The sequence below is a fragment of the Emys orbicularis genome, chromosome 3 (genome assembly GCF_028017835.1).
Source record: "Emys orbicularis isolate rEmyOrb1 chromosome 3, rEmyOrb1.hap1, whole genome shotgun sequence".
NCBI lineage: Eukaryota > Metazoa > Chordata > Testudines > Emydidae > Emys > Emys orbicularis.
The window spans coordinates 44,374,107-44,386,949 of NC_088685.1; the positions used below are offsets into that span (position 1 = coordinate 44,374,107).

Below are 12,843 nucleotides of genomic sequence, written 5' to 3' on the forward strand. Positions count from 1 at the left end.
AGTGTGCCATATTCTGTTCTGAATGACACCAATATAAACATAAAAAACCGACATTAACTTTAGTAGAGTTATGACAGATTTGCTCTGGTGTCACTGAAAGCAGAATTTAGCCCAATAGAGTTGATACAGTGACAGTGAGCACAATGATAAAGATACCATTTGTCAACAGTCATCACACCATGGCACCTGACACACAGAAATTTACTGCTACATTTAGAAGAGTAAACCACTGCAGTAAACTATATAGTATCTGTTGGCAAACTCTGACTTTGAGACAGTGGGGAGTATATTGCATATTATCTACCACATGAGATTAAAAAGTGTATTGATTTATTTCCTTGTCAAAGACTATATTACATGTAAATTTTAAAGAAAAAAAAGGACTTACGAATGCATTCAGACTGTATACCACTCCAAGTTAAGTTTGCAAGACAAGATCGAGTAGTAGAGCCTTGAATATGATAACCCTTCCTACATCTGAAAAAGACTGTGCTTCCAACCTGCAGGATCAAAAGTAGAATATAAGAGAAAACAGGAAACCAGCACTTGTAATCAGTTGACAGCATAGTGATATGCTGCTAGGGAGATTTAAAAAAAAAAATTATTCCATATATCATCAGTTTGCTAGTTTACAGTGTTAGATTTTTTCCTTATGCAATCAAAGTCTCATCCATGATGGTAAAACTGAATTTACCTGCCAATGATAGGTGGAAAAAAGTGGATCAGACTGGACACACAAAAAGGAACCACACTCTATACACTCTCAACTTTCTAGACTACCAATGTGTGACAGAAGCAACTAAAATGTGTGGCAAATGACCAAAATGGTATCGCTACACATTGCACTATATTTGACTCACCATAACTAGAAAACCTGTTTTTAAAGATTTTTTCTCACTGTATGAATTAATAAGCCAATTGTTTAAAAAGAAAATAGGAAAATTCAAATTCCATCCCGTTCAATGATAAAAGATCTCTTGCAGTTGCACCTGCAGTTAAATTCATATAGAAAATTATGGGCATAATTGTTTATGCTACATTTGTGACTATGTACTACCTAAGTTCTGCTTCAGATGCTCAAGAAGCGGAGTGATGATTGACAGGATTGAAAGATGTACTGTGATTAAGTGGGATGAGAAAACAGTAAGGGATGCAATATCTATTAGAAAGAGTAGAACACTAGACTGCAAATGAAGAAGGCGGTTCTAAGCAAAGTGGTCATAAAGGTGAGAAAATACCACTTTCTTTACAATTCTTTTGAGGAAAGGAAACAAAGGAAATGGGATAGGAATTTCATAGATTCATATGTTCTAAGGCCAGGGAATGGTGAACCACGACCACTGGGATCTACAGGCGGCTGTGCCAATGTAAACAAACGGTCTTGTGGCCCACCAGCAGATTACCCTGATGGGCCTCAGGTTGCCCACCACTGGTCTATCTTCAAGTTCCATGCATTGGATTTTATTATACTTTTGTCTGCCAGACTGAAGAGCCCATTATCAACTTTCTGGTCCCCACGTAGGTACTTACAGTCCTTAATCAAGTCTCCTTTTAACCTTCTCTTTGTCATGCTAAACAGATTAAGTTCCTTGAATCTATCACTATACAACAGGCTTTCCAATGCTTTCATCATTTTTGTGGCTCTTCTCTGAAACTTCTTCAATTTATCAACATGCTCCTTGAATTGTGGATACCAGAACTACACAGTATTCCAACAGCAGTTGCACCATTGCAAATTCATAACAGAAAGTGTCAATCTAAAACAACCACTCTGTTCCTACTTGAGATTCCCCTGTTAATACAGCCTTGCATTAGCCATTTTGGCTATAGCATCCCACTGGGAGCTCATGTTCTGCTGATTACTTACCATGACCTTCCAGGCTTTTTCAGAGTCACTGTTTCCCAGGATAGCCTAATTCTGTTCCTAGATGTACACATGTACATTTGGCTATATTAAAACACATATTGTTTGCTTGCCGGTGACAAATGACAGAATGGAAATGGCAGAAGAAGATTACAGGGAAAAGTCTAGAATAGGTGGATTTGATGATAGTACTGATAAAAGAGGCCAAGAGGTAAGGAAGTAGGTCAGGACAACTGAGGATGGAGAACTGTACATTGAGGAAGTGCTTTTGCTGACAGAGGAGATGAGTTGGTGATAGATTTAATGAAGGAGAAAGGAAAGAGATGTAGATTATAATAATATGGATAAGTACAAATGGATATTAATATGTAGCATGCTAGTGAATAATATTTAATATAAAATAAAATAATACACTGCTAAGTTATAGCACCTTTCGTCTGAAGATCTCAATGAACACTACAGAGGAATATAAGTATTATCAATGTAAGTGTATATACTGGGAACAGAGGCAAGAGAAGCTAAAGCCAACATTTTCAAATGTTGGTGCCTAACACAAAATCTATATTTAGACATCTAAAGAGAGGTGGCCTGATGATCCCATGCGCACAGCATCTACAATCCAATTCTCCCTGAAGTGGGTCTGAAAATTAGGACACTTTTGTTAAACGTCTAATTACTGGGATGGATTTTCTTGCCTAAATTTTTGCACCCACGTCTGAAAATTTCCATCTCAGTGACATGTCCAAAGACATACAGAGAGAGTGTGGTATAGTCTAGAACAGAATGCAGCTCTTCTGACTCTTAAGTGCTCTTGCTTTTTGTAAAAATATTGTCAGTTATGATACTAGTGAATACCAGTATGAGTTTCACCGTAAATTGGAATTTCATAACAGAAAGTGTCAATCTAGAAGGGATTTAAATAGGTCAAGGGAAAATGGCATGCCTATGCTCAAGCCAACAATAGAGTTATGTATCTTTTTCAATCTTCAGAAGGAATAAAGTAATTTACTCTTCATATTGCTCTGCTGAGAAAGGGTTGGAGGTGTGTATGCATTTGTATAGCAGGGCATGAAATACAGCTAACTGAAAATGCACTCAGATAAGTCAGAGGTGATGCTGGTAGGCACAAATAAACACCTCAAAGAACATCTTTCTCTAATGAGGTCATCTACCCACAGATGGTTAAAAGCTGATTCCCAGCAGTGGTGTCCTATAGAATACCTCACTGAAACTGGATATTCAAATAATCACAGCTGCAAAATATGTCCCCTTCGATCAGTAGCATCCAAAAAGTGCATTCCATCCTACCAGACTGACCTGACACAGTGATGCAAGCATTTATGATGTCAAGGCTCTATTACTACTAGTAGTTATATCTAGAAATGAAACCCTGAGCAACCTAAGACCAAAATAGGCATTAAGAGTTACCAGTGCTTTCAATAATAAATGAGGAGAGAAACTATATATTCTGGAGAAATCAGTAATTGAGTTGGTTTAATTATGATCTGTATATTAATGGGAACTGGTGATACAGGTGGAGGTATGAGATAGAAGGGATGTGATTTGATCAAGACATTCAGAAAAGCTAGAGTTACAGGAGAAGTGCAGGCTAAGAAAGCTCAAGAGATAACTGACTGGAGAGAAATCATATGTTCAGGAGTTGATAGAAATAGGCAGGGAACTAATTTAGGGACAGCAGAGATTAACTGAAAGACAGTTACTGTATTCACTATAGTAAACATATTCCAAAGTAAAATTTCACTATTTATACTCTGATTGAATCCTAAATAATTCTCATCAGTCCGAACGTTGAATGACAATGACCCATTATGGCAGTTATGTACTTTTGTTATATTTTCTCAATTTCTTTCAAGACAGATGCTTAATAAACTAATATTTCATGCCGAATTAAGGCATTATAAGGATGACACTCATCAAAGAGAATTTTGATCATCATGCAGACTAACTTGAACTTCTATATTTGTGCATGGAATTCAATATGATTTCATAATTGAATGAATCTACTTGATGACGTGTCAGGAACTGAACAAAGCCCTGAGAAGTCAATGGGACTTCTTCCAGTGACTTGAATGGCCTTTTGATCAGGAACTTAGTATATCAGCTATTTACTCACAGTTTGTTAAAGTATGTAACAGCTACTGGTATAGAACAAAACAATTTAATCTGAGGAGGAAAAAATCAAATAACCTTGTAGGGATATAGCTAAAACACTGCATGTGCAATATAATTATTTTCCATGCAAAGGTCTATAACATGCCATTAATTTTTAAGCAAAACTCACTTATTTCAGTGGGGAATTCTACTAAAAACTTATGACATGATATATTCTAAAGACTGTGGGTTCTTTCCTAAAACTCCGTATTAAAACAATGAAGCCTGAGGTTTTAGTAAAAAGAAATTTGAAAGTGATAAACATTATTTTAAACATTTAAAGCTAAAATAATTTAACATACATTAATATTAAATGCATTCCAATTTCAGTAAATTAGTAAATAAAAAGGCTTCTTACCTCATAACCCCTAGAATTGTTCTGTATTCCATAAGGTGGAGTACCAGGATCTGTGCAAGTGTTATGGGCTGGATCTAAATTTTAAAATGGAAAACACAGGAGATGTTATTACAGTTTAAATTTTCAAAGATAAATTAAATCCACACAAAATTACAGTTTCCCCCCCGCTTTCAGTATGTTTATAAGTAATTCATGATGACAGTTTTGGCAGCATAGAGATTTCAGTACTGGGAATTTTTTTATATAACTGACCCCTTTGACTCTTGTGGGATACACAGCATATTGTGTCAGCCAAAAGCATTACGCATAATGCAGATGTAACATTGAGAGGAATCTTTCTTTCCTAGTGTTCTTTTACTAGGAACCACAGAGTTGTAAAACCATATTTCTGAAAACCAACACTGTTTTCCCGTAGGAAACTAAGCATAAAATTATTTGCCAGAAACTCTTTTTTGTGATCATGAAAGCACATGCTTTAAAAGAGGCCCAGAAACTCAGCTATGGTTGAAGAGTTAACAGTACATGTCAGAAAAGGTGTGGATGTCTAGTTCCCCTAAATCCTGTGCTGGCTGTCCACTGGTCTGGTTACACCAGCTGCCATCACTCCCTAGAGATGGACATGACAGTTTAGGAAGATTATCGGGATGCCCAGTCATGCCTTTTAGGTGGACAGAATGGAAGATGGGTAGCATAGGAGCTTATAGGATGGTTGTTCGCCACCAGAAACTCCCACTATATTGGGATGATTCTCCCATGGCTGGCTATTCTGGTTTTGTCCTGGCACTGAAATATAAAGTGGTCACATTGCAGTTCAGGATTTGGGCCTACATTTCATCTGTAACAATTTCCAGTGCTCTGTAATCATAATCCTATAATCCAGTGGTGTGATATATCATTTCTTTCTAACCTGATTTCCAATTCCAATACTCGTGAGTCACTTTCATCATCCTATCATTAGAATATATAATGCACTACTTTATAAAGGAAATCTTGACGGCTTCAGAACTCAGATAGATGGGAACCTAACACATGACATTTTAAAAAACATGTAGTACTTGAATAATCAAGGGACTTTTAACTTCATCATCAGTTAGACTGGACAGCTGCTAATGGAAAAATGAAACAGATCAGTCTTTTTTTTAAAGTGCATCACCAACAGAAACCAACCTCTTGAAAAAAAAAAAAATAGAATTAGATAGCCCATAGCTATTATAACAAAATAAGCAGTGTCAGGAAGTGGTAAACATTGCCATCTTTGGGGAAATTTGTGCCTGTAGGAGATTATTTTTGTTATAATTTTTTTCAACCGTCTGATTTTACAGGTAAAAATCACCTTTACATTACTGACACCTTTCTTCTTCCCACAATGATATTTTCAAAGACTGCAGAAGCTCTAATATAAATGTTTTGTTATTATAATAGTAGAAAAACCATGATGCGACTGAGGGTGTAAAATTGGGACTTTTTGAGGTAAAGCAGATCTTTTTGATGAAAGATATTCAATGTATTTATATATCACTGTAGAAAATATAAAATTTACAGGAAGTTGACTCCCAGCCATTTGCAAGGCTTATGCCTTCATATTAAGGCTCATATATAATTTTCCTATAACTCACGTTCTTCACTGCTGAATGCAGATGTGACACACTCATATTGCCCACAGCAGCGGAGTACTAGACGATGGTCTGGATTAAGGACATTTGAATTTATTCAGAGTACACATCTGAATTTAGTGCTAATGACTCCTCATTAGCTGACTAAAGAATGGTGTTTTCAATAAGCTTTCTTGCCCCCAATCTTACCCAATGTCCACAATGTAACCACTTGAAATGAGCCAATCCCTTCTGCCTAAAGGAAAACCATCACTGTGATCATTTAATTCTAAATTTGAGTATGATTGTTTAGAAAACAACAGAGACATTTCTTCATCCTCTCACCAAAATCACAGAAAAAAAAAATCTCTATTTGCATTGGGCCAAATCCTGAAGTCAGTGGGAGATTTGATCTTACCCTGCAAGCTCAAAAGTCTCACTGCAATCAATAGGAGGCTGAGACCACTCAGAAGATTACAGAAAGTACTCAGAATCTCAAAAGATCAAGCCCATCCAGTGTTAGATACATGTGATCTTTTAATCTGTGTAGTTTGATAAACCAATTTCACAAATCCCAACCGAACATTTTGATTTGGGGCTTGATCTTGATCATGATAACAGATTATCTACAATACTCTGACTAATATACAGCAGAGATGATGGAAATTATTACCAATACATGTTGGTTGAATTCCACTCCAAACACTATCTGCTTGACAGACTCTTCTTGAAGATCCTATCAGTATAAAAGGGGGTCGGCACTGAAAGGAGACTTCAGATCTGTAAGTGAAACTTTTCCCATTAAGACGCCCCTCAGCTGGAGTACCAGGATCTCCACAAAATGCAGCTATTGAAGAAAAAGAAAACAAAAAAGGTATTTGAAGAACTGAACATACTGGCTTAATGTTTAAAAGTGGCATTCATTTCTGAAGGCACAAGCGAGCAGACACTAGTAATTGCTAAATTTGAGTGCAAGCGTTCTACCATGTGATTATACTCACAGATCAGATATACAGATGTACAAATGGTAACATTTGTGCTCACAACTATTTCCCCCCATTGCTAGTAACTGCAGGCACAAGACTGCCCTCACAAAATAGGCCCCTTTATTTAGGTGCCTGAATATGGATGTAGATGACTAGCTTTAGATACCAAATCTGAAAATACCACCATCATCTTATTCTCAAAGTAGCCTAATTTTAGCATTTAATGGTGATCAGACACTAGACAAGAATTCAGGTTGTGGGCATGTAGAAAAATGGACAGAATTTGGAGAGGAAACATGAGCAGGATTTAAAGATGGTTTCTCAGTTGGGGGAGTGGGAAGAGAGAGAGAGAGACAGAAAGGGACAGAGAGGAATCAAAAAATATACTAAGACTATGAGCTTAAGGATTGGGGAGCTTAATGATGAACCTGGCAATGGTAACAGAAAAGGAATAAAAAAAGATTTAGGATTAGACGGCTAAGGAGTTCATTTTAGCTATGTTGGTCTTCAGTTGGTAGCAGGACATCGAGTAAAGTTGACAGAAAGAGAGCCTGAGATATCAATCCGAACAGAGGGTGAGAGAACATGGTGGAAATGCGAATCTCTGTGTAGCAAGCAGAGAGCGTATAAAGAGGTTGTTCAGGGATGAAGGTCTTGAATAGCCACAGTGGTCAGGGACTTCTATTTTACATTTTATCTGAAAAAAAAATTGCACACACAGCAGTATGCTGCTCCAGTGCTTCCATCCTCTGGTACTGATTCAGTACTGAGTCAGGGAAGAACTTCATTTGACAAATAAATAGCACCACCTAATTTCAGTTCCCAGGGTTGGTTGGTTTGTTTGTGTTTAGAAAGTTCATGTCCCATTCTGAATGAGTCTGACCCTATTTAGCTTGTGAGAAATGAGGCCATCAGAGCTTGAGGTGGTTCAGCCACACACCATTATCTTCATACTTACGGAGACATTGTGGGACATCTCCCCTCCATACACCTTGTCCTTCACATGAAAGAATAGCTGCATTGGATAACTGATAGCCCTCTGCACAATTGTAACTTATACTGGACCCCCAACGGTAATCTGATCCTTCCACTTTTCCATGGAGCACTTGAGGAGGTGGGCCACATGTGATAGCTATTGAAACAAAGAGAGAATTTACAGATTTTATAGGATTTATACTAAATGTAATATTGTAGCTAGTCATGCTTCTGTAATCAAAACTTATTGGGAAGAGTTTTGCCCCAAGAGAGAATGCACATTTTGACTTTTCCATAGTACCCACAAATTAAATATACACATGTGCATGTTAAATTTTATCAACACTGGGAGTTACATAGTAGGGAGATAAACAGCAAAACAAACATACATGATCAATCAATAAAAGGTTGAAATACAAATAATTGTCTGTTACTATTAAAATTTTAGACCATTTTTCACCATTACTCTGTTTTGGGACAATAACTAAGGGAAAAATCTTAAGGACCTTTCTCTGATTTTACTCATACACGATCCCTTTTTCTAAGTCATTTAAGGCTTTAGTCACTTAACCAATATTGACTTTACTGGTAATTATGTTGCTAAATCAGTATTCAACTCTTAAAATATACGGGCTATGTGGGACCCCCAATGTTTTCCAGAGGATGCTAAAATTGATGGAAACTAAAAAAAAAAAAAAAACCCTCTATTTTTAAAGAAAATTTTATTTAAAAATATTGCTTCCTTCCACACATTATGCAAATATAAAGCGATTCAGCTAGTGCCTTCAACACCATTATAAATAAAAATGTGGTCAGTCAATCACATAAGCTAACATTTATTAGGGCAACACCCATTTTTTTCATGTTCTCTGTGTATATATATCTTTCAACTGTATTTTCCACTGCATGCATCTGATGAAGCGGGTTTTTAGCCCACGAAAGCTTATGCCCAAATAAATTTGTTAGTCTCTAAGGTGCCACAAGTACTCCTCGTTCTTTTTGCTGATACAGACTAACACGGCTACCACTCTGAAACCCATTTTATTATTAATGAGATCTTGTGCTGTACTTCTAAGAGGTGCAGCACAGAATTTGAAGGCCACGTCCTGCCACCCGATTCTGAGCTACTTCAGGGTTGGAGATGTTCCTGACATAACTTAAACAGGCCTGGGAGCCTAAGTTATGGCAGCCTCCCCAGGCTGTCCTATGGACTGCAGTGGTGACCCAGAATCTGCACAGTACTGCATGCTATGACTCCTGACATACCTCTCCCACCTCCAGCCATGTCCTTGTCATGCCCCTTACACCAGTGTTTGCAATAAGGTCCTCAGAAGGCAGCCTTTCAGCTGTCTTCCACAGTACCTGTTCTGGGAGAATCCTTTTATGTAGGGCATAAATAACAACATTATTAAAATCTCTTATCTGACTGTCTCAGCAGTATATTAATGGTTTGCATCTTATCGATCTTAAAAGTGGTTGTGCAAATTGTTCCCCTTTATAATTAATAATAAAAATATTAATATTATATACAGTATCAGAACAGACGTAAACTACTTAAATTACAAAACATACCTTTGCAGACTGGTTTACTCTGGTTCCAAGTGCTGTCTTTCATACAACGTATAGTGGATGAACTGACAGGCTCCATCAAATACCCTGGGTTGCACTGATAACTTACTGTCTTATTAAAGATAAAATCAGTTCCAAACTGCATACCATTTGCTATTCCACCTGGATCTCCACAGCTGATTACTAGTGAAGAAAGAGAATCTTACTTCAACAACTATATAAATAAAACTTTAAAAAAACCTAAGTACACATGGACACATTTGCTCATACACATAATGTCCCTTTATTAGCATACACAAGCAGCAAAGCGACTTTGATCCAGCTATTTTATCTGAAAACATTAAAAGGTAAACAAACATTTTTATTTTATTTTAAAACGTACTAAATATCCTGGGACAAATTCTTCACTCAGCAACACTTATGTAAATGTAATGTAATGAAACTCCATTTGAGTCAATAGAGTTGCTCTGCATTTACAACAGTATAACTGAGGTCAGAATCTGGACCTTGTTTCTATTGTTTAGTGGAAAAAACACATATGACTGTGAGCAAGTAGGCCTGGAAGGAAGTCTTCATGGGGTTCTGTAAAAGTTTTTATTAATAAGTTAGAGCCTGGACCTTCTCCCATTTATATCAATGAGAATTTTGATTATCTTCAACAGGAATTGAATCGGGGCCTTAAAGTTGTTGCTGTTTTGTGCCACACATTATATTCTCCTCTTTGAGCTTCACAGAACTCCTGTCTCCTTATCAGCCTGACCATCAAAAAGGGATCAGATTTTCAAAAGAGCTTAAGTGACTTAGGAACACAAGTCCCATTTAGGCTCTTTTGAAAACTCCTGCAGTGCTGAAATTCTGCCCGGACTTTCACATGTATAAGCACACTGAAATCAGTGGAGCTGCACAGGATGGAGGTGAAGGCAGAATTTAGCTCTACTTTCTGTCCCTAGGGCTTTCTGTGATTCTTGGTTCTCCATATTATGCTGCAGAACACTATTAAAGGCCCAAAACACTATGGAACAAATCCAGAAAACTTCTGGACACCTAATCAGCCCCTGCAGTTCCCACTGACGGATCAGAATACACAAGCTGCTGAATGCTTTTTGCTGTAATTGACTTCATTGGGCGTGAAAAGAACTCAACACCTCACAGAGTATGCTCAGCACCTTGCAAAATTGACCTCAAAGACAATGGGAGTTACAAGTATTCAGCACAGGTCAGAATTTGTACCAATCAAATTAATATTTAGTATATATTTCTATGTATTGTATATTTCTATTAACAGTATACAACATTTATGTTAAAGAGTACAATATATACAAACATAATTGGTTTTAATTGTTTTCACTCTACTGTTCACTCCATCCTGACTGTTTTGCAGGCTCTCTCTCGAAGAAAGATGTCCATAAATCTGCTGTTTCAATTTACTTCACAATAGTTCTCTAGAAGTAATTTTCCAGCATGTCTTTATAAATGATCAGGAAAAAAATATATTTCTTTAGATACAAACCCTGTGAAATAAAGATCTGGGCCAGTATTCCCTTGACAATTGTTCTTAAAAATTATTTCACTAGTGTTGCTTTAAGATTTATAGTAAATACAGTACTTGTGGTTTAAAGTTCTCTTAGGATTTAATCAAATATAATCTGTTTTGGATAGTCAAATAAATTCATTCTGAAATTTTCCTGTGACTTGACTAATAGATAAAAATGTTAACCCAAAGCAATTTTCACTAGTGTCATATAGGATATTTCACTGCCTCTATCTGTTACTTTCTTCTGAAGAATTCTGTAGCTAACTCTTCCCTCTTGTGATCCCCACAAACACTGTAAATCCCAAATCTGAACTATGTCCAGCACAAGTTGTAGAAATAAAACTAGAATATAAAGGCTAATTTTTCAGAGCAATTTTTACTCCAGCTACATGTTCCTAAGTTTATAGAGAATCTTGAATAAGCAACATAAGGAGATAATAAAAAATGGCGATGTTTCACAATATAATACTGAAATAATCAAACATGAAATAAGCCAAGCTATCTAAACAATATGCATTTTTGCTATTGTGAGGAGTAATATTTAAATTAGCAGGTACTGGAATGAAAGCAGTTTTCTGTATTTAAGCTACATGGAACATTTTCTAACTTCTATAACATAATAGACAGAGCTATAGAAAGGTTCATATATTCATAGAGTTTAAGGCCAGAGGGGACTTTCTGTATATCACAGGCCATTAAATTTTACCTACTTACCCTGTATTGAGACGAATACTGCGTTTGACTAAAGCATATCTTAGATACTAAGAGTTTTCTACTGTTCTACCTTGTAGAGCTACTTTTTGGAAGCAATCTTAACAAAAAATGAAAAAAAGTCCAACATTTATTAATGAATGTGCATGCATGTTACCCTCTGAGAAGTGTGCTTATTCCAAAGAAAGAGATAATGGTTTACCAAGTTAATAACATCCTACTGTCTTTTAATCCTATTGTGACAAAAAGTCAGTTATTGACCTGTGCAGTCTGGAGCAGTGCCAGTCCATGTCCCATTGGCTGTACAATGTCGAGTAGTTAGCCCTGAAGTCTTGTAACCTTCCCAGCAAGCATAGATGACTGAGCTCGAGAACATTATCCCATCACTGTATATTACCATGCCATTGGCTGGGGTGCCAGGATTTCCACAAGATACAGCTATCAAGGAAAATAAGAAAGTCAATGTACCCATTATAAATGACTTGTATGAAAAGTGTAAGACAATGCATTTTAATAGCTTACAATTATTCTAAAAGCTGAGCATTTAATACATAAGGGGCTAAAATCTATTTTTTTTCCTTTCAGGCTTACACCATCATTTTATTTGATTAGTTACGGATCGTAAATGTAAGTGAACAGATTCGTCTCTCTTACAGCACATGTTCAAAAAGTTATTGTACAAGAAATGAAAATAAAATGAAAGAGAATCCAAATTACTTGAACTCTTGCCTACTGTATGTCTATCCGTATATGTCTGTGTTTGATGCCAGTTTGGCAGAAGGAGAAGGAAACATTTCTGTGGCAGGGGATATGTAGCTGGGGAAATGGATTAGTGGACAGAAAACAGGTGAAGTGATCAAAGGTATATGATACATTAATTACATTTCTGAAATTTAGCATATATGGTGTTCATAAAATTGTTTTTGGCTGGGGAAAGAAATGAGGAAGACGGACAGCTCAAGACTGGCCTGTGATCCAGCCTTTTGATGTACAAGATACCTGGGTCAAAGACAAAAATTTCCCTGAGCAGAGGAAGCAAATTCCTCAGGATTGCTCCACAGAACCACAATTTTAAAGAACTA

At 36.7% G+C, this 12,843-nt stretch overlaps 1 protein-coding gene across 1 annotated transcript in view; it reads right to left on the reverse strand.

The window, feature by feature from the left end:
* CSMD1 (CUB and Sushi multiple domains 1) overlaps positions 1-12,843 on the reverse strand; it is a 1,638,713-nt gene that overhangs the window by 25,375 nt on the left and 1,600,495 nt on the right. The window contains exons 58-63 of the mRNA XM_065401391.1: positions 12,023-12,199; positions 9,520-9,699; positions 7,931-8,104; positions 6,660-6,833; positions 4,395-4,468; positions 389-500 (exon numbers count right to left, since the gene is read on the reverse strand). Of these exons, the coding sequence (XP_065257463.1) occupies positions 389-500; positions 4,395-4,468; positions 6,660-6,833; positions 7,931-8,104; positions 9,520-9,699; positions 12,023-12,199 (891 nt within the window). The remainder of the gene's footprint in view (positions 1-388; positions 501-4,394; positions 4,469-6,659; positions 6,834-7,930; positions 8,105-9,519; positions 9,700-12,022; positions 12,200-12,843) is intronic.